The sequence below is a fragment of the Branchiostoma belcheri genome, unplaced genomic scaffold (assembly GCF_001625305.1).
Source record: "Branchiostoma belcheri isolate BF01 breed outbred unplaced genomic scaffold, Haploidv18h27 scaffold118, whole genome shotgun sequence".
NCBI classification, from domain to species: domain Eukaryota; kingdom Metazoa; phylum Chordata; class Leptocardii; order Amphioxiformes; family Branchiostomatidae; genus Branchiostoma; species Branchiostoma belcheri.
Genome location: NW_017802580.1, coordinates 968,857 through 991,707, shown reverse-complemented (window position 1 = coordinate 991,707; position 22,851 = coordinate 968,857). Strand labels below are relative to the sequence as shown.

The window sequence follows — 22,851 nt, the reverse complement described above, 5'->3', positions numbered from 1 at the left end:
AAGATAAGATAAAAAAACGCAGGACCTCTATGATTCTGTACAATATATTAGACACAACTCTTGACAAAACAATAATAGGACGATTCATGACCAAAATGTTGCCAATAAACTAGACATTAGGTATTATTGTAAAAGTTAACTTTGAAAAGGCATTTAATTCGGTACGTTGTAACTTTATGTATCATGCATGTAGGTTGAAAATCCTCTGGCAACAGGTAAATTAAACACTAAATAATCACCTTGTGTTCATAAAGGATGATGAACAATACACAAACTGTGGGCAAACATTCTCATCCAAGTGACACTGTAAACCAAAATTACAGATATATAAACCCAATAACATCATCATCATCAGTCTTGTCGTCCCGACGGAGGATACAAAACAATAACAAATTATGTAATAAATGTAAAACTTGCCAAAACAGAACAACAGTACTGTTTACCAATAACAAATAACACCAAATAACCCAATAACAAATTATGTAATAAATGTAAAACTTGCTAAAACAGCACAACAGTAACACTTTTCAAGTAATATCGGTTACTTGTGAGACCGATTTCTCTAAAAACATTCTAAATTATTTGTAATTCTTTTCTAATTTGTATATATATGCGGTTGTATAATTTCTGATTAGTTGTAAATTTTAAAAAACAACAACTACGGTTTCATTGTAACGCTTGGAATAGTATTTACATCTCCATAATCATTCGTTAACGTTGTACACCGGGTTCTGGTACATCTGTCTCGCAGAGTCTCGCGAGAGCCTCGCACGTGGAATCAGTATGCGCTGTTGAAGTAGGCGCTGTGCATTTTGGGAAGGCCATTGATTGTGACTGGCTATATCCATCTTGCGACGACTCTGCCAATGACAAAAAGAATGAAATAGTTAAATGTTTATTTCATTTACATATTTTAACGCACTTCCCAACGCATGCATTTTGTTCAATGATACGCAGCAATCTGTGATGCCATGAACGTATGTGTTTTACATTATACCGCATTGTAGTTATTAAAGCCGGACCGGAGTACGCCCCTTGCAACCTTACGAGATAAGAAGGGGGCGCCCAAGCATGCCGCTCAAGACAGTACTGGAAGAGGAGGTCGGTCTGCAGGACCGTGGCATGCTGGCTACCACGCTAGACAGAAGTGTCTTCAAAGGCCACCATGGGGGCACCTCGTGCAAGGATTAACTAAACTGTGTTATTTTTTTCTGGTCTTTATACTCCTAAAAAGTCGTGATTTTGTGACATGGCTCGTACCTTTTTAGCACGCCAAACCACCAGTATTACCAGAATTGTGACAATGACTGCAGCACCAACACAGAGGGCTAAGATGTATATTGGGTTCTTGTACCACACTGAAAGGGAAAAAAAGAATCTGGTCATCTTTATAGCTTAATAATAATCTTGTTTTCTAGTCAACCTTGTTATCTAAATGCTTTCTGGGCATGTTTTGTATACGGAACGAGATTACAAACAGTACTCTCTAGGCTACTAATAACTTTATTTGTCATGTTATACCACATATACAGCTCTTAAATGTAACCGTGTAATGACGATTAAAGAGATGTGCATTAAGTGGCCTGTACCGTATTTGTTACATCGTATAGGTGTATATTATGTATACATTTTCTATAATACATTCGTGACTGGTTGAAACTGCACCTTTAGACAATAACTTTGCAGTCTATAGACAAACCTGACATTGATAAGATTATAGTTTTTATTCACTCGAGATTAATCAACAACAAAACTATGACAAATATGCTCACCATAACTTTCCCCATCTTCGGTCACCTCTGAAAACGAGACAAGGATACATTAATATATATGAAGGTATTTAAGCCATGTGATTGTTTGAATTGTCTGTTTGACTTGCTGGATAAACGATTAACATTTCGATCATTTTGTTGTTTATTGATGTCAGAAATTATTTTTTGTTATTATTTATTCTTGATAATTGTATATTTAAAATTTACACACATGTTAAGCCGACAAAAAGTTCTTCTTTGATATCAAACCATAAAGAGACAGAAATTTATTGCATTATGAATTTATCACAAAGGCAACAAAATGCTTAAAAGGGGTAATGCACCATGTACCTGAGATGCTGGTGACAGTGTGGTCTATTTGCAGACCGCCAATGTCTGTCCTTCCTTCCAACACAGCTAGGACATCATCACTAGCAATGGGTGTGGCCGTGGGTGAGTTGAAACGAACCATGAAGTCCACTCTAACACTTCCGCGACTGAAAGATAACCAATCAACAAACATGTGAGGTATAATATAAAAATTGTCGTCAACACTTACAGTTCTTAACCGTTATACGAGCCGCGGAAAGTGAGATGCGACTATTGAGTCATAATGCCAATTGACTAAATATATTAGTTTATCTCCTAAAGATTCAGTACCATTAAAATACAGCACAAATGTGTGATACAAAAAAAAGAGATATCAATTTTGAGAAATTAATTTAAAGAATAACTTACGAAAAGCCCGTAACCTCCACAGAGTGATATGTGCCCCCAAGGTCGCTGTTCCTGTACACATTATCCAGCTATGGAAACGGAGGTAAAACCAAAACTTGAATTAGCTTTCCTAGAAATGCAAAGAAAAGATCAAAATGGAGTTTTGGGCTGTATCTTATAATAATTCATTCTATACTAACCTCTTGCTGGACCTCTGTAGCCAAAGTCTTGAACTCATCAGATGTTTGATCCTCCAGTTCATCCTTCCACTCTCGATTCTCGATCTTTACGACGCCTCTGAACAAACGTGTTTCCACTGACATGGGTACTAGGACAATAGGATGTGTCGGATTAAGAGCGTACACAACGTAAACAAGTAACAACAATTGCATCTTCCCTTACTGCTACTACAATCATGTTAGACGAGGTGACACCACACCACCAATTGTTGTTGTTTTATTTTACCTCGTGGAGATGTTTATAAAACGACGAATACACCCTTAGTTACCTTCTGTCGTTGCTGTCCGTGCAGTGCTTGTTTCATACTCTTTGGTTGTTTTCGCCCTTTCTGTTGAAGGGTGAGCTGTAGAACTACCTGATTCCCGTGTTGTAATGTCTGGGTGTGCTGTAGAACCGGTGTTAGACCTGGCCAAAAGGGTCGTGATTTCATCCTCTTTGGTTGTAGATGCTTTTTCTGGTGAGATCATAGCGGTTGACATTTCGGTTTCCATTGTTGTAATGTCTGACTTTGTTGTAGAACCGGTGGTAGATTTGCCAAAAGGTGTCCTTGTTTCATACAGTTTGGTTGTAGTCGCTCTTTCTGTTATAGTAATGGCGGTAGATCTTTCGGTTTTCTCTGATGTAATGTCTTGATGGGTTGTAGAGCCGGTGGTAGATCTGTCAAAAGGTGTCGTTGTTTCATACCGTTTGGTTGTAATCGCTCTTTCCGTTGTAGGCAGAGCGGTAGATTCATCCAAAGGTGGAGTTTGTTGCTCAGATGTAGTTGTTAATGGCGTAGTTGTAGTTGGAAATACGTTATCTGGCACAGTTCCACTGAACTCTGGAGAAGTTACTATTACAACGACTCTTGTTTCACAGGACAAGGAATCTACAGCGTTGTCTCTGGCCTCAACTGTCATTGAAACAGCTGAGAAAGTGCTGTTTAACTGTGGCACTTCAGTCGCAACGTAAATCCGACCAGTGGACGGGTCAATGCCGAACAGACTTGCCAGTTCTCCTGTTAGGGACTTAAAACTGTAGGAAATGTCACCGTTTGGACCGTTGTCGGCATCTTCTGCTTCTATAGTCGCGACTGTCGACCCTGTTGTAAGATTGCCAGAAGCAACCTCAATACTTTCATCTTCCGGACACTTCGGAGCTGTGTTTGTGCTTACTTTGGTCACGATCATACGGAGAGTGACTTCGTCTGTTTTCGGTGGTAAACCGTGATCTGACGCCCTGACCCTCAATACGTACGTTCCACTTTCCAAGGCACTGCTAACAGTTACACTGCCGTTTGTGGCATCGATGTTAAGGAAGGGACTGACACTTGTGATTCCGTATGTGATTCTTGAGTTATCATCGGACTTGTCAGCATCAGAAGCGTGGACAGTAGTCACGTGAAAGCCGATCGGGGAGATGGATTGAAGATTGTACTCGGTTTCGGGAGGAATGCTAATAACAGGTTTGTTGTCATTCTGGTCCGTTATGTTTATGTTTACCGTGGCTGATCCCGTAAGTGTCGGCACCCCTTGGTCAAATGCCTCAACAATGAGACTGAACGACGCGTGCTCCAACGATTCGAAGTCAAACTCAACGACTGAAGTTATGGTTCCTGAAGTAGGATGCACTGCAAATTTTTCACTGTTCAACCCTGTTTGGGCAAGCCTGTAACTGACCTCACCGTTACGTCCACTGTCAGTATCGTTTGCAAAAACTGTAAGAATCGGTGAGCCAACGGGATGGTTTTCGGGCATTGTGGCATCATATCTGTCCTTCTGAAAGACTGGGGGATGCTCATTGGGTAGGTTCTCTTCACTGCAGTCCTCTCCCTGGAACCCAGGGAAGCATACGCACGTGTTTGGGGCGACACACGTGCCTTGGCTGGAGCAGTCACCTTTGATGCTGCAGTTTGCAATGTTACATGATCCACCTGTCCAGCCAGGATCGCAGCCACATGTGTCAAACCTCACGCAGCTTCCATGGCCTGTATCAAAATATACATTTCTAAAGATATCCGCGGGAACTACTCGTATATATGAAATAAAGTGTCAATGATTAAAAATCAACATGAATTGGAATATTACGTGCGATACATGTGTAGTGAATTAGCATACTTAAGAAGTCAGTACTCACCAGAACAATACTGCAATGCTTCACAAGAGAAGTTGGCACAGTCGTTCCCGGTGTACCCACTGTCACACTGACACAGGTTAGGCTCTATGCAGCTGCCGTGGTTAGTACAGTTATTCTGTTCAGTACAGTCTGGGTGGTTACAATTTGCGCCGCTGAACCCTGGGAAGCAGCTGAAACACCAATGCAACAGATGAAAACATGTTAGGAAGGAGTATTGCATTATATAGGACATGTAAATTTTATTTCAAGGGCATCCAATTTCAGACTGACAATAAAAAATAACCTGGATGAAGAAACTTTTGTGATGTTGACACACGTTTGTCATAATCACATACTTGATGCGTTTGAAATAGCCCCAAAGCAACCTACTCTAGAAATCCTTTTATTTTTGGTATCACCGGATGATATTTAAAACAAGTCTTCGATGCAAACATATGCATGCAGCTTATTTCGTCCACGACATTGCAGGGATATCAAATGTGTACATGTAGGGTTTAAACAGCCGTACTTACTTCTGTACCAACAAAAATGATTGTTGAAAATTTGACTGTTCTGCCAAGAACACGCTTGGGTGCTTTTAAGGTGTATGAGCACCTTGAAATTTCTCCTAGAACAGATCACAATCGTGACTTAAAAAAAAAACTTACTTGCATTCCATTTGCCATTTAGAACTGTTGACGCAAACCCCGTTTCCACTGCATTCTTGCAATTCAGGACAACTCTGGGCTTCACTGCAGTCCAGACCTTGATACCCGCTGTAACACTGGCAGATGTTCGGACCAACGCAGTCTCCTTGGCGGGAACACTGGTTAACTTCAGGACAGTCCGGTGTCACACAGGAGCTGCCGGTCCAGCCTTGCTCACAGTGGCAGACGTCTATGTCCACACAGCTTCCGTGCCCTGCGTCACAAACACACGTTTTCCTCACTACAGTAATCGATATTACAATCTTACGAACCATCGAATGTTATCCAAGTTGCCCCCTCTTAAATCAACACGTATGCTTTACTTTATTGTGAGAAAGACACACGGGATATGAGCTTACCAGAGCAGTAATCCAATGCTGCACATGAGAACTGGTCACACTTGTCACCTGTCCACTGTTCATCACACAGACAGGTATCGTAGTCCACACACAATCCGTGGTCTGTGCAGTTAGCAACACTTACGCACGTGGGAACCACACTGCAATCAGCACCTAGGTGGTGTAGATGTTGGTGATTGATAAACTCACGTCAATGAAGGTTAGACATCCAGGTAATACGATACACCAAAAAGCAGTTACTCAAGCAACTGGATATGATTTTGAAAACGTCAGATGTTTCAGATAGTTACCACTAGCTTTCGTCAGTGACTGAGAGAACAGAGGAGAAATGCAGGTTTATAAGCACTAACTATTGATTGATATGCAAATAAAGCTAAGACAATTTTTTGGAAGTCGAAAAGGAACAAAAGTCAGGCAAGTCAAGACAAGATAATGCAAATTAGTCAGAAAGCTCCTGTTATACAGAACAGTAGCTTAAGTGTTGTCTATCCTCGGGACTGGGAGCGCTAAAAACAAGTGCCGGAGAGATCGACCCGTAGCCCCCTCTTCCCTATTGAGGGTGGGGTTGTACATTCTTTCATATATTGATTCTTTAACATCCCGTTCCCACCATGGTGTTTCGCGGTGTAAGATATCCGTGGACTCAAGTTTTAAAGAGTGACCCTGGTTGTGTTGTAGGTGGTGGAAAATAGCTGAGGAGTAGCCGTTGGCACTAGGTCTGCATTGTTATTTGTATCTTACTTTGAGCGGTTCACTTATCTCTCCGATGTAGGTGTTGTTACAGTTGGGCTCCTCGCATTTGAGTCTGTAAATAACATTCGACTTGGTACCTTTTTGCGGTCGGTCCCTAGGGTGTACCAGTCTTTGTCTGAGGGTTGAGTGAGGTTTGAAGTTAGTGGCTATGTTGGAGTTTTGGAAGATCCGTCGGAGTTTCTCAGGTACTCGTACTCCTTGGACATACAGAATAGTGATGTTGACCTTGTTTTTGTTGCTCAATGGTTTGCACTCCTGTTTTTTTAGGCTGATCCGAAGGTTTGAGCGCTCTCTTGAAAGTCCAGTTTTGGTAGCCACACTTAGCCAGGGCACCTCGGAGGTGTCTATTTCGTCCGTTTCGGCTTGGTCTGAAGTGATAATGTTGTCTGCATGATAGAAGATAGTTTTGATCACTGCTAGTTTGTGTTCCACTCAAAGAGTGGTGGGAATCAAAAGCCAGGTATTGATCAGTGTGGGTTGGTTTCCTGTACACTTCGAAACGAAGGTTGCCATCTTCCTCTACGATAGTTTTGGTGTCTAGGAAAGGGAGCATGTTGTCATTACTTAGCTCCTGTGTAAACTTGATGTTGTCATCTATCTGGTTGATGTGGTTAAAGAAATCAGAAGCTACCCTCTTTTTTTCAATCTGCACCAATGGTCATCTACATATCGAAACCATTTGGCCGGGGGCGTGTCATTGAAAGTGCTGAGGGCTTTGTTTTCAAACTTCTCCATGTACAGGTTTACAACAATTGGTGAAACTGGTGATCCCATAGCGCTATAGCACAGCCGTGTGTTTGTTGGTAGAATGGCCCTTTGTAGGTAAAGTATGTGCATCCTAAGCAGACTTCTAGTAGCTCACAAACCCGGTCAACAGAGAGGTTGGTTCTATCTGCAAGTATATCGTCGGCTTCCAAGGCTTCCCTGACTACTGACACTCCTTCCTTAGGTGGTATGGAGGTGAAAAGTGGGCACACGTCATACGAAGCGATGGCTTCATCATCCTCTGCATGACATGAATGTCTTTAATTTTGTTGACAAAGTCGGCACTATTCTGTACCAAAGTAGCTACCACCCCGAACGTCTCCAAACCCCCTTCTAGTACTAGTAATATCACACGGGATGAACGAATCGCTCTCAAAGATTTGGCCACAAATCAAGACATATTGATTCTTCCTGAAGACAAGGGCAGATGCACAGTAGTCTTAGGCAGGGAGTAGTACGACAGGAAGGTACAGGACCTATTGGGAGACAAAAACACCTGCATGCCCTTGAAAAAGGACCCCACAAACAAGTTTAAAGGGAAAATTAGTACAGCCCTCAAGAAATTGCAAACTGAAGGAGTTCTGGATCGCGCCACTTACCTAAAACTCAATCCCACAACGGAACAAACTTTCTACGACCTTCCCAAAATCCACAAAGTGTCCCTCTACGACCAATAGTCTCCAGTATAGGCTCTGTCACCTATGAGTTAGCAGGTTTTATAGCCAAGATTTTGGGACCACTAGTGGGGAAATCTCAGTACTATGTACAGAATAGTGCCGACTTTGTCAACAAAATCAAAGACATTCATGTAGAGGATGATGAAACCATCACCTCCATACCACCTAAGGAAGCAGTGTCAGTAGTCAGGGAAGCATTGGAAGCCGACGATACACTTGCAGATAGAACCAACCTATCCGTTGACCAAGTTTGTGAGCTACTAGAACTCTACTTAGGATGCACATACTTTACCTACAAAGGACCATTCTACTAACAAATGCACGGCTGTGCTATAGCGCTATGGGATCACCAGTTTCACCAATTGTTGTAAGCCTGTACATGGAGAAGTTTGAAAACAAAGCCCTCGGCACTTTCAATGACACTCCCCCGGCCAACTGGTTTCGATATATAGATGACACTTGGTGCAGATTGAAAAAAGAGGGTAGCTTCTGATTTCTTTGACCACATCAACCAGATAGATGACAACATCAAGTTTACACAGGAGCCAAGTCATGACAACATGCTCCCTTTCCTAGACACCAAAACTATCGTAGAGGAAGATGGTAACCTTCGTTTCGAAGTGTACACAGGAAACAAACCCGGCCCACTGATCAATACCTTGCCTTTGATTCCCACCACTCTTTGAAACACAAACTACCAGTGATCAAAACTCTCTTCCATCGTGCAGACAACATCATCACTTCAGACCAAGCCAAAACGGATTAACATAGACACCTCCGAGGTGCCCTGGCTAAGTGTGGCTACAAAAACTGGACTTTCATCGAAGCGCTCAAACCTTCGGATCAGTCTAAAAAAACCCAGGAGTGCAAACCATTGACCAACAAAAACAAGGTCAGCATCAATATTCTGTATGTCCAAGGAGTATCTAAGAAACTCCGACGGATCTTCCAAAACTTTAACATAGCCACTAACTTCAAACCTCACTCAACCCTCAGACAAAGACTGGTACACCCTAAGGACCGACCTCAAAAAGGTACCAAAGGCAAAGCGAATGTTATTTATAGACCCAAATGCGAGGAGCCCAACTGTAACAACACCTACATCGGAGAGACATGTCGACCGCTAAAAGTAAGATACAGAGAACTCTCAGCTTTTTTCCACCACCTACAACACAACCAGGGTCACTCTTTCAAACTTGAGTCCATAGATATCTTAGACCGCGAAACACGCTGGTGGGAACGGGGTGTTAAAGAGGCAATATATGAAAGGATGTACAAACCCACCCTCAATAGGGAAGGGGGGCTACGGGTCGATCTCTCCGGCACTTGTTTTTAGCGCTCCCAGTCCCGAGGACAGACAACACTTAAGCTACTGTTCTGTATAACAGGATCTTTCTGACTAATTTGCATCATCTTGTCTTGACTTGTCTGACTTTTGTTCCTTTTTCGACTTCCAACAAAATTGTCTTCACTTTATTTGCATATCAATCAATAGTTAGTGCTTATAAACCTGCATTTCCCCTCTGGTCTCTCAGTCACTGACGAAAGCTAGTGGTAACTAGCTGAAACGTCTGGCGTTTTTAAAATCATATCCAGTTGCTTGAGTAACTGCTTTTTGGTGATTAATAAACTTCTGGAAGAAAGGCTTTGTTTTTAGTTTACCAAATTCTAAAAATCAGTTCAGTACTGGAATATCAGTATTTGTAAGTACGTAGTCGAAATTATATGCAAAATTCAAGACATCATTATGTTTATCCTACCGATGTAGCCCGGCTCACATCTGCAGACATCTGTGGTAATGCAGATCCCGTGACTCATGCTGGTACAGTTTTTGACGGCATAACATGTCGCTGAAATAGACAAAATAGAATAAGCGATTAGAATGCCGTTTAATCACCTGCCATTGTGGGATATTTTGTCATAAGAGAGTAAGAAGATATGAAGAAGGTCATTCTTATGGGGTGATTTGTAAAGCGCTACATGTTGAGCTCGAGTGTTTCTAATTATCAGTGAATGAAAGAAAGATGGTAATAACTCAATCGAACGTAAGCACTGGTGTTTTTATGGAATACTTTACAAATGGACGTTTTCCAATTTTACTAACTATAATGCAGAATTTCAAGAGATTAACTTAATTTTTGTAGACACATAGCATAATAATATCCTTTTTGTAAAATGCATGCATAGCACCATTCAAAGAACGCTGGCAACATTACCTTGTTGAGCACAGGCTGCTCCCTCCCATCCGGGCAGGCACATACAAAACCCCAGCTCACATTTCCCGTGATCCTCGGAGCAGTCTGTGCAGTTTCCAACGTTACAGTCTTCACCAGACCAGCCCGTTATACAGTCACAGGTTCCGTTCACACAGCGACCCCTACCAGAGCACTGGTTTGGACAACCTGTGAGGGTGCAGATATAAGAATTAAGTGCAACAGAATATCAAGGTTTTCAACATAGTTACGTGCAAGGGAGAATGAAGTTCTGATGTTAATACTTTTATGTGAAAAAACAACAACAACATACAATACTACAGATTTAGAGGAACCAAGGAAGCAAAATGAATGTAAGGCGACGTTATACCTTTAAAAACCTCCTGTTCAGTAAAGGTTGTGTCGTTAGTGATTGACACGTCAAAGACGCATTCATTAAGAAGTGTGCCGGTCAACCCGAGAGCGATACACATTTCTTCAGCTTTCTGAAACGAAAATAAAACAGGAATCTTGTAAGTTACAATCCATCGTACATTTTTTACAGCAATGTAGGGCTATACTGTAGTCAGTAATTGGTATACTTGTGTCTCAACTTCTTAGTAAAATGAAACCGTTGAACCGTTGCTAGTATAAAGAGACCAAAGTCCAGACACTTACTCCCTTTTGCTCCTGAGTCAGTCCATCTATGCCGACAGAAGGGCGGTGGTTCGGGTCAGAATAGGCAGGATCCATGACGTCATCAGGATGGAAGTTAGAAGAGTTCCATGACCAGGACCCCATCAGACCTGAGCCGTGGTGGGTTTTATTTATCCGCCCTAGAAAGTCAACAACAAATGTCACAGCAAGTGTCGAAACAAATAGATGACAGTGAAGATCTTCAAAGTATGTGTTATAATTTTTTATACAATGTAGTCTTAGGCATTAGCCAGTCAACAGAAAAATAAATAAAACGGTTTGGCTCAGTACTAAGAACAGAAAATAATAAAGTAATCAACTGGACAAGGAAACGAGGTAGGCACAAAACCACTTGGAAAAGAACTCTGGGGGATGACTTGGTATCTACGAGTATGAGATTATACATGCGATCAGTAAAGAAGATGACCAAGGACTGAATCAGATGGAAAAAAAACCAAGGCCTAATGTCTCGCAAGGAATGAAGACCATGACATTAAGTAAGTAACTAAGTAAGTACAGTTCACAAGCACTAAACAGGCGAGAGTAACTATAGAAAGCAACGGTGGCCAGTATTGTTGACAGATGTGATGGGCGAAGATGGTTATACTTACAAGTTTCAGCAAATACAGAAGTGTCGTTGTACACAGTGCCGTCAGGACCAGTGAAGTCATTGTCACCATCGTCGTCCATGAGCCCACACAGTCCCTCCGTGTTGCCCTTGAACGTGGCAGTTGGGCTGAACAAAATATTCACAAACTGTCGGCCCATCTTTGGTGAATACCGGATGTCAAATGACACAGTTGCACCTTGTTGTTTGGGGTGAGATGGAGATCATTAGAATTGTTGGTTCTGTTGTTATCAATGAAAAGTACAGAGAAAAAAAATGTTTCAAAAAGGAAAGAAAAACAAGATGTCGTTCAGATCATTGGAAAAATCTCGCCAGCTATAAAAGTACTAGTAATCGATTTATGTTCGCATTACCTGATGCAAATGTGATAGACACGATGATAACAGCCCCTGATTCCGTAGCGTTTGAAGAAGGTTGCTGAGCGAGCATATGTATTGTTCCGTTGTTCAGGGGATATTTCTCTCCAGCAGAAAGTTGACACAGTTCGCCGTCGATCCTGAATCAACCAAATTAAAAGCATGCCATTGAAATACGTTTTTATATCTTGAAGTTAACTACTTGTTACCTCAAAGGTAAATCATTATCAATGGGAAAGGTTGATGAACACATATTTACTGTACAAAATCATATTAGCTATACACATAGATACAATGGAAATCTCACCTTATGTTTGGGACGTCCTTTTCAGTTGCATTTGGTAACGTCATCAGGGTGACAACACTATGCCCAGCCTTCACTGCAACTCCACCAATCAGGGAAGCACCTTTATACGCGTACATCCGGGTTTGAACGCCGAAGTCATTGAAGACGCTCTTACAGTCCCAGAACTCACCAATGCCATGGTAGTCGTATGGTTTTCCTAACAGGAAAACAACTATTAATGGCATCAGGAAGAACCGTTGAGGTTTTGACCAAACGCTAAAACATGGTTCATTTATCTTAGGGGGAAATTAGTTATTGTACATATTGTTTCCCTTTGGGCCATCCTGAATAGTCAAGTCTCAATCACAAGATAAACAGCGCAAGATATCTCTGAAATAGACTCAGATGCCATTTAAGATAATCAAGAACACAACTTAGGAAAAAATCCTTACCGTCCAGTGTCTGGAGATGAGGGTCCCCTCCAATAGGACGAGGACGGCGCAGCTCACAACAGTCGCCGAACCACTGACGCGAGCACACACAGGATGACTGACAGCTCTGTGTTGATGTGATGCACCGGCCGTTTCCGGAGCAGCCTATAATGGTTAAACAGTTCAGCAAGCAAACATGTACCTCGTCTAAAAGTACATACAGAGTCCTAATGAAAGATATATGAGTTCACCTTAAAAGAATTGGCAACGGGGAGCTTTAATCAAGGTGACTTTTCACCAATGAATCTCTTACATGATTCTTAAACCAAGTGTGATTCCCACCCCATCAAAATAATGCTCCTGGCATGTTGATATATGACTTTACCTTGGCATGGCCTGCAGTCTGGCTGTCTACAGTCCGGCCCCATCCTCCCCACCACACATGTAGGTGGGATCCCGCACTCTGTCTTCTGTGGACACTTACACACACAGTCTTGCCACTCTGGTTCCTCGTCATTCTCACAATCAGGACAGCTGTGCCAGGTTGATAAAGGCATATTGTATTAGAGAAAAATGTATGCACATCGTCTCTAAAACTAAATACATTTAAAGTCTTATGAGCCATTAGGAAATTTTAAACCTTAGGAGTCATTAGTACAAGGATCCAGCGTTACATCTTATTCAAGAGACATAATAATCTTAGATCTTACAATTTACACATTGATGGGGTTTCCGGTGTATCAACACGATAATCAGGACTTTTCCTTTACCTAGAGGTAGGGTTTTTACTAAATAATCAGTACCTCACCTATCAGAACAGATGCAGCCTTGAGGACCCAGAACCGACTCGTGGCAGTTGTTACAGGTGCACTTACACGGACAGCTGCCGTCACTCAGCACCACATCCCTGCTACCATCTGGGCAGGTGCAGGAACACTGTGAACACAGGATGAATTGGAAGTCAGTATTGACCAGCAATGAGCATCCTGGAATGATGAGCAAAATCGCCTTTGACGTAGGCATTGCAGTGAGTGATTCGGTCCAAAGAAGAATCCCCCACTTTTGACCGAGCACTAAATTTAAGCATGTATTATAGCGTTCTGAAAAACTTTTATCAGTCCATGAACTCAAAAGTAGAATGTAACTGAGCAATGAAAACTGCGGTATATCATATGATATTATGTAACATATATGGTACATAGCGATGCTTACGTCACATCCCCCACTGCTGGTCAGTTCCGATATGCTGTTGTCAGGACACAGACATGGGCAGTGTAGATGCCCCTGACTGTTCACCGTTTTGAAGTCTCCATCGGGACACAGCTGACAGTTACATCCGCCACCGGAAATGTCCGGATGCTGTTTTGAAGAAACGAGAGAAACTTTGAGTAACGTAAGTAATCTTTGTGCATTGATCGTGACTTGCATCTAGGGACGATATGCAATTAAGTATGATACATGGACTAATAATTAAGGGTTAATAACCCGCCCTATCTCGGTGAATATGGTGTAATAAACCCTTGTCAGTTGCTATAACCACCGAATAAAGCCACCGAGTGAGCGCTAGCCGAGTAACGCTATAATCATATAGCCTATCAAAACTTACACAGTAAGAGTGACACATTCCTGGAGAGCATATGCAAACTTATAAAGAACATGTGTTCCATCTGGAGTCACCTGAGGAAGGTAATGTTCTATTTGGGTCATAGGCAGGAAACAGGTGTTCTAATGAAGTCACCCAAGGTGATTGGAAAACCACTCAAGTTATTTTATAATGTTTTGGAACAGAATCTTGTCCTATCTGGGTCACCTGAGGTCATATGCGGGTGATTATTGGATTGTTTAATGTATGGATTGAAATGAATAATGACCCGATTTTGGCTCGATTTGTGACATTACGGCGTCATAAGGAATGTGGAATGGAGACTTCTGATTGGTCAACGTCACCCGACTATATGGCAATCTCTGTTAGCATGTTGGAGAATTTTTATTACACATAAGGAACACTATTCATACCGTGAAGCTTATGTTTGCACTTCCACAGTTGCAAGGACACATGCAGAAGCTCTCGTCAGTAGGGTGTGGCACCCCTGTCGCTCCACCAGAGCATAAACATCTGTTACTACAGGTATCAATGCGGGACGGCTGCTCTTTGCAGTCTCTGAAACATAGTACAATGATTGATTAATGTACATTAGATACTTTTATTGTTAATGTTTATTGAATCATTGATAGACCACTTTAAGTTTAAAGTCTTAGTTTTGCTCCCATATTAGATAAGAATTTCTGTACCCAAACATACACATGTAGTAGCTGGGGCAACCTACATAAAGTACACCCAAAGGCAGTTGTTGTCAAACAATCAAGGGGGGTTTCTAACCTGTCAGAGTCCATCCACTCCTCACGTCTCCATAGTTGTTCCTGATAATACTCGTCGTTTCCAACTGTAACCTTCAAGGCCCCTTTAAGATAGTCCAATGATGACATGACGCCGACGTTCTGTGGTCTGTCCGAATACGGGCACTCAGTAGAACAGGACTGGGCTGATACACGCAGAAGTGCTTGGGACTGAATGGAGGTGGTGATACTGTACCCAAAAGTGTCCTCTTCGGCTTTCAACTCTGGACAGAGATAAAATATCGAAAAAAAGACTGATTTTTGTTAGCATATACTGATATATGGTAACACTGTACGTAGCCATATTATAATTCACATTTATTCTTCATAATTGAATAGACACGGGCCATAACATGTATAGAAACTGGCGTACCTAGAGGGCTGGTCCAACCATTGACTTCATTTTCAACAAAGGTGGGAAACTCGATGAAAAACCTTGGTTTGACTTCTAGCTCCAGCATGATGAGATGATCACTTTCAGCTGCTGTTCCCGAGTAAGACGATATCCCAATTTTTGCAGTGCCCTTCAGTTAAAAAAAATACAACTTTGTCAACTGCGAATGTTTTGTTATTATAAAGGTTTTAGAACAGGGGAGCAACACAGAGAATAATTTAAAATTGTCATAAGTCGTAAAACAGATACGTTCCAGGTAAAGAGTTGTCTAACGCTTTAGTCAATTGAAATATGATTATACAAGGTGCTGGATATCGTACAATACTCACAGATTCTTCATTCTGGTCAAACTCGAACATTTGACTTCCTTTTTGAGGTTGCCAGCTACCTCCGCCGTCAATGTCAGGTTTGGTCACGGTGGATGACATCTGTATACTGCCTGGACCCTGAAGGATTGATTAAAATAGAGTTACGGTGGACGTAGGGTTATGATCATTTTACATTAAAAGATATATAATAAGCATGTTGATAATGGTGATAATAAACATTTTATTGACACAGAAATATACAGCAAAACCAAGTGGATATTTAAAGAAAAGCGCCTCTCATAGTAGCGTATTTTGTATCAAAACATTGGTGTTGTGGTGGTGTTATGACAATATTGTTTTGGCTATTGCATTTAAAAACCGATTTAATTGTACCTACCTCAGCAGAGATTTTATACTCTGCGTCGATGTGTGCCCATATTTTGGCGGGTATGCACAGTTGTGTGCCTACATACAGGGACACATAGATAGGAGCAAGGTCCGTCCGGAAACTGCCATGGGTCCATGTCCTGAGCGGATGGAAACGATTCAAATCAATAGATACAACACAGAACGGCAAATATCGCTTAACACAGGAATAAATCATATTACAAAGCAATATTGTATCTCAGATAACGGTTTCTTTTCCAGCTCATATTGTGATGTTTGTTACGGTAAGGTATTTTTAAGAATGTAAATAAAATGTTTTGTTGGGCATGGGCCATGCCTGGATCCCTAACCTATTTTAGCTACCAAGTCTTTATCCCCTCCACAAATAGATGATAAAGACTCTAACTAAAGATAGGTTTTGTAAGCAGGTTGTGCTGGACCTACATTACCTCTTCAAAACGTCTAAAGAACCTCCCATTCCCACTTGTAGTTTTCCACCGATGAAGAAAGCTCCGACCTTTTTAATCGTGGGTGTTTTAAACTCTGACGTCGAAACTTCAAGCGAGAGCTTGATATCAGCTGAGAGCCGCCCACTTGTAGATAGTTCGATATTGTAACTATCGGTGGAGTCCTGAAAAAAAATATTGTATTACGTAAGGTTGTACTCACACACACACACATACACACACACACACACAAACACACACACACACACACACACACACACACACACACATACATGTATTACATATATATTGCATGCAATATTTAACATTTACAGTCGGAAGTGTCGATATCATTTTGTTTTTCCTGCGTAGTGTTCCTGTGGGTAGATCGTGTCGTATTTCCTTAGTCTCTAAAGTAATTAATTAGTGGATGTTTACATCGCATTAAAAAAGGAAACATGTGGTTTAGTTCGGGATAAATTGTCTCTCGCTTCATTTCTTTTGAAATTTCGTTACAAGTTTCTCCAACAGAAACTAAGCGTTTTATTTGTCAAAAATATATTGTAAGTTCCTTGAATTTGCCAATATCAAATCTCTGCATAGTAAATCTGCGAGTACGGTTTGTCTCCGATGTACATATGCTATGTTCTTTGCATCTGACGATATTCAATTTCTGCCTACGGATACGGTAAAACAGCCATACCGAGAATTGGTCATCGATGACGATGTCCAAAGAATGCTTGGCTGGAGAAGCGGTAACATCCTCCCGTCGTCGTCTTCTTGACGGCGTTGTCATGGTGGACCTGCTCAGGATTGGCTCCACTTCCACTAATGTGTACTCACCCGCTGGGGTAATGTTCAGAACCTAGAGGATTTTCTAACATTAGATTACGGTCATGGAAACTTTGGTGGCAACAAAGTCAGGCGTTTTAAAAACTTACAAGTGTTATTGGAATTGCCGACCAACTAACCATCTCACGAATTTACTCACTTTTGCCAGCAGCCTGCCACTCCTTCTCCCCACCACCACGTCGCCAGTCTCCAGGTCCACTTCTCTTCCCGCAGAGTCCACGATGAGCAGTCCGTGTGCGCCCTCCGGTCCGCCCGAACACGGCAGGGAAGCAGGAAGGGTTACTCCGTCCGTCGTCATCAGTTCCTTTCGGAAGCTAGTATGATAAAATCCATCCATTGCATTATTGTAATTGATATAAAGATCTGTTACACGACTGGTTGCTACATTCCCATACTTTTTGCGGCTGATTTGCCTGTGGCAGACAATTGTATTAGGAAAGCTGCAGCCCAGCGGGTTACCATGGGCTTAAATGACTTCAACTTACTTAAAAGTTGTGAAGCAGTCCTGCAGCTGAGTTTGTATGAAGACACCAAGCGGTGTTGATGTCTGCTGGATAACCTGCTCCAGTATCCCGTTGCTATGGTTACTAACAATGACGTCACCAACTGACAGGTTGTCAGGGATGTCTCTCATCAGCAGATGGTAGCTGCCCTCTCCTTTATTCATAGCCCGGGATCCAATACACTTGTAAACAGGGGCATCTGTAAAGTATTTTTTCAAAACATTTATGGCAAGTTTCAATTTCATGTGAAAATATTACTTTTCACATCACTCTCACCATCGTACTCCGGTCATATTCAAATGTCTACAAGAAAGTAAAAGGTAATGAACACATCTCAAAAGATCAATATTTCAACTTGAAGAGACTATTTTTCTGTACGCCAACAATCCTGTACTGCTCATGTGTAGTTTTGTATTAAGGATGCTATTCATCATGTATAGAGCCCCACCCACACCCCCAAACCCTCAAACAAACAAAAAATCTTCCGATACTCACCTTCCGTGATGACACGAACAGTGTTACCATCAAGCGTCCCATTGCCACTCAGCACCCTTTCCACCTCAGACAGTTCAGGAGCTCCCTCGTTCCTCTTCATGTCCACGGCCATCTCCAGCTGAACCTCCTGGCTGAAGTCACTGTAATCCAGCATGTCCTCCAGAGTAGCAGGGTGCGCCACTATTACGGTGTAACTATCTGTAGCGGAAACGCAAGACAATTCTCTGTTGTTTTGAAAGCTTAGGTACAATCAATATGTTTGAAACCCAAAAAGGATATATGTGAAACATTGTCTCGAGTATACGTAACGATTACAATCGTTAGTGAAGGTGAGACGTCTATGTAATAAGATTACGCTAAAACAGATACTCAAGCAAATGGATGTGATTTTGGCAACGGTCAGACGTTTCAGGTAGCATCCACTCTCTCTCGTCAGTGACACTAGATAACTTGTGTAGAAATGCTCTTATAGACCTGCATTTCCGCACAAGTTCTCTAGTGTCACTGACGAAAGGTAGTGGATGCTACCTGAAAGGTCTTCCAAAATTATATCAAGGTGCTTGAGTTATTGTTTTAAACTGGTACAATCGTTACATGTTTCCCTACCTTTCTTTATTACTTGTTCCACCTTGTGCAGTATACCGTTTGCCAAAGTAACAAAGTTGCCGTTTTACAAAGTAACAAAGATTACCACACCAAAAATACAGCTCATTGGCCTCAATTGAGGGTCACATGCTATTCCTATGCTATAGCTTCCTATAAAAGATACAGCATGTTAAAAATCAAATTTAATAAACAACCATTAATTCCAGATGGTAAAACAGAGTATTTATCTTGACAACTCACCAATTCCTTAAAGCAGTTTTCTACATCTTGACATCTTAGACATGATTCCACGGTAGTTGTGGGCAGGGAGGGGTTGCATTGCCATTGCTCACAGTCAAGAACCTGGTGAATCGATATACAAAACGTACGTAAGAAAAAATGAAAACAACAAAGGCATATATCTGACGCAAAGAACTCCACGAAATTTATTCATCCTTTGCCAGTTCTTAATTATCAATGAAATCATGTGAGTTATGAGAAAAACAACCTCTATTTGGCTGGAGCATTTGTCCCTTTTCCCCACAGTGAAACAGCTGTTGTAGAACCACGACGTCATACATGGTGATACGTCCGGTCCTCTGTACAGCCCGGAATCACAACTCTGTCTTTCTTCACACCATCCACATCCAACCTCCCGGGTACAGGTTCTGCAGTTGGTGAACCTGTTGCAGTAGCTGACGGTGCATGCTCGCCCCTAGATTGAAGGAATTTTTCATGTTGATGTGGAATGCAATAAAATGTATATTTGATACCAATCTCGATATATATCCAAATATGTCTCTGTTCCTCTCACTCAGTCTCTCTCTCTATATATATATATTGGTATCTGTCTATATACATATCCAAATATCTATATTATATATCTATATCTATCCTTCTCTCTCTCTCTCTCTCTCTCTCTCTCTCTCTCTATATATATATATATATATATATATATATATATATATATATATATATATAGAGAGAGAGAGAGAGAGAGAGCTAATATAGGTATTTGGATATATATAGATAGAAACCAATATATATATATATATAGAGGCTGAGACTAAGAAAGAGGGACAGAGAGAGAGAGGGACAGACAGAGATAATGCCGTTAAGAAACGTCTTATTTTAACGATGCTGTTTCTGTAAATCTTTTGTGGTGGAACTGTAGTGCGCGACTTTGGGACCACGGATGTAGGAGATAGATTGTAGAAAGATTGCATTCTAATACTTGACGGTGTTACGTATACACGGAGACCATTGTCACACCGCAAAGACATTTGATACTAAACAATGTGTGTTCGCACCTGCCATCCATTTCGGCACCTGCAGATATTCGGTCCTACGCAGGTGCCAAACTCTCCACAGAAATTCCTGTCTTTACAGGTGAATTTAGAACAGTCCTCTCCCTCCCAGCCTCGCCCACAGATGCAGGTTTCTCCTTCACAACGTCCGTGATGAGAGCAGTAGTTAGGGCAGTCATCAACTGTCATGAAAAATAAAAACAAAAAACATGAAAGTCTGAGGTACTTTTTGTGCATTAATTCGCGCAAATATTTTAATCAATAATACGAGCCAACGTAATGCGACCCTCATATTGAGGTTCTGTGCCCGAGTATTTGGTTAGCTATAATGGAACCCACCCACGTGCTAAATTAACTGGCTTTACAGATACACAGGCAGGCACAAAAACACACGAGCGTGCGTACACTTACACACACAAACACACACACACACACACACACACACACACTTACAGATAAAAAAACACGTACACAGAAAATACTACGTACCTGGAGTTAAGAAGTTCATCATACAATAAAATTTGTTACTGAATGGTGTAGCAATGAGTAAGTATAGAATCAAAGTACATGTAAATCATTGGGCCCTTACCAACAGGTCTCTTGCAGATGTATGGGAAGAATGAGTTACACGATACACCCTGAACAGCTTCTTGGGAGTCCCGAAGATATACTTTACAGTTCACCGTTGCATTTTCCTGCCCCTATTGAAAAATGACAGAAAAGACAAATGTTAACAAAATATATACTTACATGTATGTACAATTATAGATTACAAATTGCCTTACATACGGCAGATTGTTGGAAATGCATGTAGAAACATGGAAGTCAGTAAAATCTAGTTTGTGATTATTTTAGATGTTGGAAATGGGAATGTATACTATACGTTTCAAGTTTCTTCTTATGCATTTCAAGATATACCTGCATTTCGTTGTCCATCCAGACAGGCACATCTGGTACGAAGTCTACTTTTCGTGCGATCAGCGAGCTGTCGATGAAATCTCTTTCTGGACCATCAAACCTCTTGGATAGTACAGAATACTGAGCCTAAGGGAAAAGTTGCCGGATTTTACTATCATTGTTAACAAAAGTCTAATTTCAAGATTGCATGTGGTATATCACTCCTATGTGTTGATATCTCGCATTCTATATTGAGTGAATAGTTTTAATCGGTAATTGATGGCTAAAACCAAGTGACCATGACTTTAGACGCCTCACCTTGCAGGACTGTACAGCGCCGCCCCAAGACAGTGCTCCGCCCATGTACCTGTAACAGGCGCTGAACGTCTGGCTGTAGGTCCATCCCAAACCGCAGGGACCTATGTCAAGTAACATTGAAGCAACATCAGAATATCTGAAACCTTTAACCCTATCTAGACCGGGGGGGGGGGCTAAAAGTGCCCGCGCCAACTTTGATGTCAGATAGCGTCTGAATGGCTAGGGCTAGAATGACCAAACTTGGTGACTTTTCCTAAAATATTGTTGGCAACAATTTTCTATCATTGGAATAAGATAATAATTTTTTGTGTTGCCATGGCAACGGGTTTCTGACAGGCATTTTTTGCTAAATTTAGTCATTTTTGTTTCAAGAATGGAATTTTATGGGTTTTATGTCAAGTTACTCATGGTTTCTAATATTAATAACATCCCATATGAATTTATGTTAATTTTATCATTAAATATGCATAATTTATGCTAATTTGATGACGTCATTGGCCAAAATCCAAGATGGCGGACCATATCATTAGAACAGGTATATACAAGTTATTTTCCTTAAAATGTCATCAATACTTCCATTTCTTTTTCCAAAAAAGGTTTAAATGAAGGTCTTTGGTATGTTTACAATGTATTTTAGGCTTTATCACGAAAAAAAACTATTTTTGAAAATTCAACATTGATGATCCAAGATGGCGGATATCTTAAATATGTATGACGTCATTTTATGACGTCACCGGTGTTGCTATGGGCAACATACGACTTAGTACACTCTAATATTCTGTCATAAACACTTTTGGTAAAGTTATGTTGAATACCATTTAGTTTTCAGGGAATAGCCTATCTAGACGGTTTTGGCCAATAAAATCCCATTAATGACGTCATAATGACGTCATATTACGTCATAATGACAAAAAATTGTAGATATGATAAATTTTAACTAGTACACTATCCTCTGAAAATTTGGTAGCCATACGACATACCGTTAGCGAGTTCTGAGGGGGGGGCCGGAAAGAGCCCCCCCCGGTCAAATCTTGCTTAAAAAAGCCCGGTCTAGATAGGGTTAAGCTGGTTTATATATAAAAACAAAACAGACATTTTGTACCTTTCTTTCAGGAACAAGGTAAGTAGCCAGAATGGTGCCGGCAAGAACTAACGCAAACACCAAGAGTCCATAGCACGGTGCGGGTGTTGATGTGGACTTCTTCCACACATCCTTTACACGCTCTAACACAAAAATCACAAACATAAGATCGAGGTGAATTACAGGCAGCATAAGTAGTCTAGTGGCTTTGCATAGTATAGTATTGTAT

At 41.2% G+C, this 22,851-nt stretch overlaps 3 protein-coding genes across 3 annotated transcripts in view; all 3 read right to left on the bottom strand.

Annotated features, from left to right (window-relative positions):
* Positions 1-338: 338 nt before the first annotated feature.
* Positions 339-12,071, bottom strand: LOC109462534. Its single transcript, XM_019759086.1, has 16 exons — positions 11,933-12,071; positions 11,563-11,757; positions 10,934-11,091; positions 10,647-10,761; positions 10,280-10,465; positions 9,824-9,913; positions 5,869-6,021; positions 5,471-5,723; positions 4,824-4,993; positions 2,977-4,674; positions 2,669-2,796; positions 2,490-2,557; positions 2,103-2,248; positions 1,773-1,799; positions 1,261-1,358; positions 339-860 (listed from the first exon to the last, which is right to left on the bottom strand). The coding sequence occupies exons 1-16, from the start codon at positions 12,006-12,008 to the stop codon at positions 705-707; spliced, it is 3,717 nt and encodes a 1,238-aa protein (XP_019614645.1). The 5' UTR covers positions 12,009-12,071; the 3' UTR covers positions 339-704.
* Positions 12,072-12,238: 167 nt separating this feature from the next.
* Positions 12,239-16,404, bottom strand: LOC109462526. Its single transcript, XM_019759078.1, has 11 exons — positions 16,361-16,404; positions 16,149-16,278; positions 15,773-15,889; positions 15,423-15,573; positions 15,033-15,273; positions 14,669-14,813; positions 13,865-14,011; positions 13,461-13,588; positions 13,038-13,186; positions 12,674-12,817; positions 12,239-12,438 (listed from the first exon to the last, which is right to left on the bottom strand). The coding sequence occupies exons 1-11, from the start codon at positions 16,402-16,404 to the stop codon at positions 12,239-12,241; spliced, it is 1,596 nt and encodes a 531-aa protein (XP_019614637.1).
* A 1,074-nt stretch (positions 16,405-17,478) lies between these two features.
* LOC109462525 (protein bark beetle-like) overlaps positions 17,479-22,851 on the bottom strand; it is a 9,806-nt gene continuing 4,433 nt past the window's right edge. The window contains exons 2-11 of the mRNA XM_019759077.1: positions 21,542-21,642; positions 21,245-21,370; positions 20,916-21,027; positions 20,330-20,508; positions 19,528-19,734; positions 19,281-19,382; positions 18,435-18,591; positions 17,922-18,138; positions 17,576-17,750; positions 17,479-17,487 (exon numbers count right to left, since the gene is read on the bottom strand). Of these exons, the coding sequence (XP_019614636.1) occupies positions 17,479-17,487; positions 17,576-17,750; positions 17,922-18,138; positions 18,435-18,591; positions 19,281-19,382; positions 19,528-19,734; positions 20,330-20,508; positions 20,916-21,027; positions 21,245-21,370; positions 21,542-21,642 (1,385 nt within the window). The remainder of the gene's footprint in view (positions 17,488-17,575; positions 17,751-17,921; positions 18,139-18,434; positions 18,592-19,280; positions 19,383-19,527; positions 19,735-20,329; positions 20,509-20,915; positions 21,028-21,244; positions 21,371-21,541; positions 21,643-22,851) is intronic.

Coding starts and splice junctions, on each gene's coding strand:
- LOC109462526 (XM_019759078.1), bottom strand. CDS start 16,404: ATGAGCTGGAAAAGAAACCGTTATCTGAGATACAATATTGCTTT. Junction 16,279..16,360: donor CTGAGATACAATATTGCTTT/GTAATATGATTT, acceptor CCATCCGCTCAG/GACATGGACCCATGGCAGTT. Junction 13,589..13,864: donor CCAGCAGTGGGGGATGTGAC/GTAAGCATCGCT, acceptor CTGTGTTCACAG/TGTTCCTGCACCTGCCCAGA.
- LOC109462534 (XM_019759086.1), bottom strand. CDS start 12,008: ATGCTCGCTCAGCAACCTTCTTCAAACGCTACGGAATCAGGGGCTGTT. Junction 4,994..5,470: donor AAATGGCAAATGGAATGCAA/GTAAGTTTTTTT, acceptor TTGGTGTTTCAG/CTGCTTCCCAGGGTTCAGCG. Junction 1,800..2,102: donor CACTGTCACCAGCATCTCAG/GTACATGGTGCA, acceptor TCTCGTTTTCAG/AGGTGACCGAAGATGGGGAA.